Source organism: Cyprinodon variegatus, unplaced genomic scaffold (assembly GCF_000732505.1).
Source record: "Cyprinodon variegatus isolate N-32 unplaced genomic scaffold, C_variegatus-1.0 Scaffold2463, whole genome shotgun sequence".
Taxonomy (NCBI): Eukaryota; Metazoa; Chordata; class Actinopteri; order Cyprinodontiformes; family Cyprinodontidae; genus Cyprinodon; species Cyprinodon variegatus.
The window spans coordinates 17,389-22,295 of record NW_015152916.1 but is presented as its reverse complement, the minus strand read 5'-3'; the positions used below and the strand labels follow the sequence as shown (position 1 = coordinate 22,295).

The 4,907-nt window shown below is 40.7% G+C and overlaps 1 protein-coding gene across 1 annotated transcript; it reads left to right on the top strand.

The window, feature by feature from the left end:
* Nucleotides 1-1,069: 1,069 nt before the first annotated feature.
* LOC107080891 (GTPase IMAP family member 8-like) lies at nt 1,070-4,905 on the top strand (the record flags this gene model as incomplete). Its single annotated transcript, XM_015369102.1, has 2 exons — nt 1,070-2,121; nt 4,790-4,905. Coding segments are annotated over exons 1-2 (1,146 nt in total), but the record flags the coding sequence as incomplete, so codon positions are not given.
* Between the last annotated feature and the right edge of the window lie 2 nt (nt 4,906-4,907).

Genomic DNA, 4,907 nt, shown 5'->3' with positions numbered 1-4,907 from the left:
TTCATGTCTGACATGAAAAGATCTTCCACTTCTTCACTTCCACTGTTTCATAATGATGCATTAAAGTACCGTTTATTTTAAGTCAATAAGTACTTCATAGAACTTATCTAATACTGTCAGTAACCACAAAAGTATTGAAGTTAATACCAATCCATAGTCAGTTTGCGTCACTACAGCTTTTTACCTAACAATACTCTTAAATAATAATGTTATATTAATAATATTTGTAATTCTTCCTCTTGCTTTACTCTGCATATTTGTACATAATTGGGGTGCATGGAGATTGCTAAATACAAAAAGCAGATTATTAACCACTGGAGATTACCAACAACTCTAATATCAGCAACTGAATGTGTTCATACAGTTCTTGTGAAAATTCCTAATCCTAGCCAGCTGATGTCTGTTCAGGACAATCAGAGCTCAAAAATCAAACATTAATTACTACACAGATAGATTTATCAACACCTGCTGGTGATATTAAATTTACTTTATTTAGGACAGAGTCAGAAACGAATTTGATAGATTCATAAAGTGCACTTATTTGTTTTTTTGTATAAAATTAGAAGAGATCCTAAAATTGTTCCTTAAAATTTAGAAAGGACACTGGTCTCGGGGATGAAAGGGTTTTCTTCTTCTGGTCCAACGAAAGGCTGCTTGTAAAAAAAGACTCAGGCGTCAGGGCGTACAGTTGTGTAGCTTTAAAGGATTGGTATTAAGAAAGCTCTGTTACCAAATCCACAGCGAAACCAGGCTTGCTGAAAAATGGGTAGTGAATTATATTACTTATGATAGTCCCTTAATGTATCATAAGTTATTGATTAACTGATTGGATATGGTAGCTTAGGCAGTTTTATTCATGTGATTTTAAGATAATTATTTCTTTGTCTTTTCATTGTTGTGTTTCAGGTTCTGCCTTCAGAATAGTTCTGTTTGGAAAGAGTGAAGAGAACAAGACAAAACTTGGGAACTTCATCATTGGTGGCAGTGGGGATCATTTCCAGAGAAACTCTGCTTCCCATAAGTGTGCAGTCATTAATGGGGAGTGGAAAGGATATTCACTCACTGTAGTTAAAACCCCAAACTTCTTTAGTATGTCTAAGAAAACAATCAAAGCAGAAATGAGGAAATGTGTGAGCATCTGTGAGCCTGGACCAAATGTTCTTCTGCTGTTAGTGAAACCTTCATCATTCACACAAAGCAAGCGGCAAACCCTCACATCCATCCTCAGTTTGTTGGGACCAGAACCTCTGAGGCACTCGTTGGTCGTTAAGACCCATGACCTGATTGAATCTCAGGCAGTCAAACAGCTCATTAGAGACTGTGATGACCGACTGTACAACATGTATGAAAATGACCAGAAAATGATCATGAAGAAGGTTAAAGCAACAGTGCATAAAAACAAGGGAGCCTACCTCACCACCACTGAAGACAACATGGAACCAGAAGCTGTATTTAATAAGCCCGTATTAAACCTGGTTCTGTTAGGGAGCAGAGTAGCAGAGAAAGCTTCAGTAGCCAAGGCCATTCTAGGTCAGAAAGAGCTTAATTTGGCCTCTAACCCATCAGACATCATCATGAATCAGGAGGATCTGTTTGGGTGTTGGGTTTCTGTTCTGGAGATGCCTTCCCTGTATGGAAAATCTCATGAGGAGGTGATGCAGGAATCCTTTAAGTGTATCTCTCTCTTTGATCCTGAGGGTGTCCATGCCTTCATCTTGGTCCTACCTGTGGGTCCACTCACTGATGAAGACAAGGGCGAGTTACAGACCATCCAGGACACATTCGGCTCTAGAGTCAATGATTTCACCATGATCCTGTTCACTGTGGAGTCAGATCCTACAGCTCCAGCCATCATTGACTTCATCAGAGAAAGTAAAAGTGCCCCAGAACTCTGTCAGAGCTGTGGAGGAAGATATTTTGTTCTGAACATTAAGGACCAGCAGCAGATCCCAGAACTATTGAGTGTCGTAGAAAAAAGCAGAACATATATGGACAACCAACGCTCCTACACAACCAAAACACATGCCAACGCTCAAGCAGAAAAAGTCTCAGAAAAAGAGAAAAACATTGAGCACCTGAAGAAAGCACTTCAGGACCTCAAGTGCAAGAACGTCGCTCCTAGTAAGTGGTACTGAGATGGAGAAAAAAGTACACCCTGTTTCTATTGTTTTTAAGTTACATATCAGATATTGATCCAGTTAATTCAGTCTTCAGTGAGATCTACAGTTAATTCTAACTTCAAAAAAAAAAAAAAAACAAGCAAAAAGAAAACTACTCAGATTTTAAAGTATTTTTAAGCAAGGTGAAGCTTTAGAAAAAGTAAGAAACAAAGGGGCAAAGTTTAACCACTGCTAATTTCTTTAGCAGTTTTCAGAAACTCCAACAACAGGAAAGGGAGCTACATACTCCAAGAGAAAGCTGTGAGAATAAAATGATACCTTTCATTCCTGCAGTACTTTCTTGGAGGTTCTCGTTTCTTGTTCTTGACATCATCTAGACAAAACCTTTCTCTAACAGTATGTCCACAACCTCTATGCTGTGGTTCTGTCTGACTTGATTGGATCATAAACTGCTGTTCAGGAGTTTTGATCCATTCCTTCTTCCAATTGCTTCAGTTCATTGATTTGTCCAGGCATTCGTTTCCGAACAACTCTCTGAAGATCCCATCCAGCATTTTTGTCAATTTGATGTCTTTGCCTACTTTGGTCATCACATTTGAAACTTTCCTTCAATAATTCTGTTGTAGATCTGCTGATGTCAACTCATTTCAATGCATTTGTTCTGCAGCTGAACTGGGTATGTCCAGTCTGCACAGTGAGTTAAAGTGTGGAGATTGGACTCACCTACTTTAGCGGCTTGGCAGAACAAATACACAACATGGAGATGACTTGTTGATACCCCATCCTCCATCTCTGGCTGCTGGGTTTGAGATTGTGGTACTGGTATTGACACTGTTTGTGCTAAGCTTCATCCATTTGGCAGATGAATGTACATTTGTGTGTATAATACTTTAGAGAACAGACAAAAATGTTGCCCAGTAGTAACTTTAATTTAGCCAACCTGACAAAGAGCCCACCCCACTCCCAGTCAGCCATAGCCATTCCAGGCCCACATATCCATGTGGTCCTCTTACAACCATGGCTGCCATGCAACCACAACCCAGGTAGTCCATTCTTCAAGGGCCAAGCATACCATGACATAGTAGGAACATCAGACTTGGGCTGACCCACTAATTTACGTAATGCCCCTGAGCGTAACGTACAGACGTCGAAACATTGCGCCAGTCTGATCTAACAAGCAGAAGAAACTGTGCTTACATTCAAAAACCTGTGCAGGCAGTGCTTTTATTTTATTTTATTTACTTTTATTTATTTTATTTTTTTGTGCAGCACTTTGGAAACCTTGTGTTTATTGAAATTGTGCTATATAAATAAAGTGGATTGGATTGGAAAAACATGGCGCAGCACTGGTGAAATTGATTTGAATGGATAAAAGAGCCAAACAACAAAGAACACTTACTACACCCTGGCTTCCTTACTATCCATTGTTTCCTTTCCTGATTTCTGTCACGCTGGTGACATCATCAACGCTAACCCATTTTGATGGCATCACCAGACACACAGCAGTGGGAGGACAGAGGCCACTTAACTTGTCAGCGCGGGTCTGACCCAGCTTTTTTGCCAATGGGAAGGGAGCCAAATACCAATTGGGTCTTGCCATGTTTGACAAACCTGTGGTGATGCACTAATTTTAGTGCAAAAGAAGCTGTAGATTAAGGGTTTTCTACAATGATGCAGTCTTTCACTCATCCATGCTCTTTTATTCAATTTGTGTAGTTCAGTCCTTATTCTGTATTCATGGCTCAGCCCAACACTGTCATGATGGGTTCTCAGAGCTAGCCCAAAATGCAGAACATACACGGAGGCTGGATAAAAGTTTAACAGAGTTTATTGAAGAACAAACACAAGGATAATGAACAGGCACTGAACTGGTCAGGGGCTGGTTCACTGGAGACTGCAGGGATGATAGTTTGATTAGCAAACGAACTGATGAGTTATGAGTCTTTGAATATTCAGATGAATACCTTGAAGGAGTCCGGTTTTCTCTTTGAGAGAGAGGGCACTGATGGGTCCAGAGACTGTTAGTTCAGCAGAGTCCAAGAGTTGCTTCAGCGTCTTGCTTCTGACTTTGAGGGCAGACCTTGATCTGAGTTTCCAGCTCTTAGCCAAGAGCTGCTGGGGAATCCACAGAGGAATTATCTGGTTTGGCTCACGAGGGCAATCACGGCAGGTTAAGCTCATCCAGAGCCTCAGGTAGAGACAGGTTTCCTGTGAGGCAAAAAACAAGGAAGAATTAGAATCAGATCTCATCAATGAGATAGCTAAGATTCTCAGGTTCAAGGCTCAGGTCGCTAACCAAACTAGGTCAACACTGCGGCGTCGAAGCAAGGTCTGGAAGCAGGTTATATAGGCAGGTCTCTGATGAGATGATGCGCCTCAGGTGTGCTGGAAGGTTCCAGCTCTGGAGTACCCACGGCGCACTCTGCTGGAGGAAGGTGGTACAGCTCCAGATCCCAACAAACACATCATCATCAAAGCATCAAAACTTTTACTTCCTAGTTAATAAACTAATCTTTTTATATATATAATGTTGATTCTTGAACTTTATTATCAAACTTAGATACTTAATATATTACACTCAATGTCTACATTCCCCTGACTTTAGAACTTTTATTGTAATGTTTTTTTCCTCATGGCGAAAAAATGAAGCTCTTTGTTTTTCCCTTTAGGTGTTCATGAGCAGCCAATCCCCGACAGTCTCAGGATTGTCCTGATAGGTAAGACTGGCTGTGGGAAAAGCTCCTCTGGAAACACCATTCTGGGAAGAGAGGAATTCAAAGCAGAAGC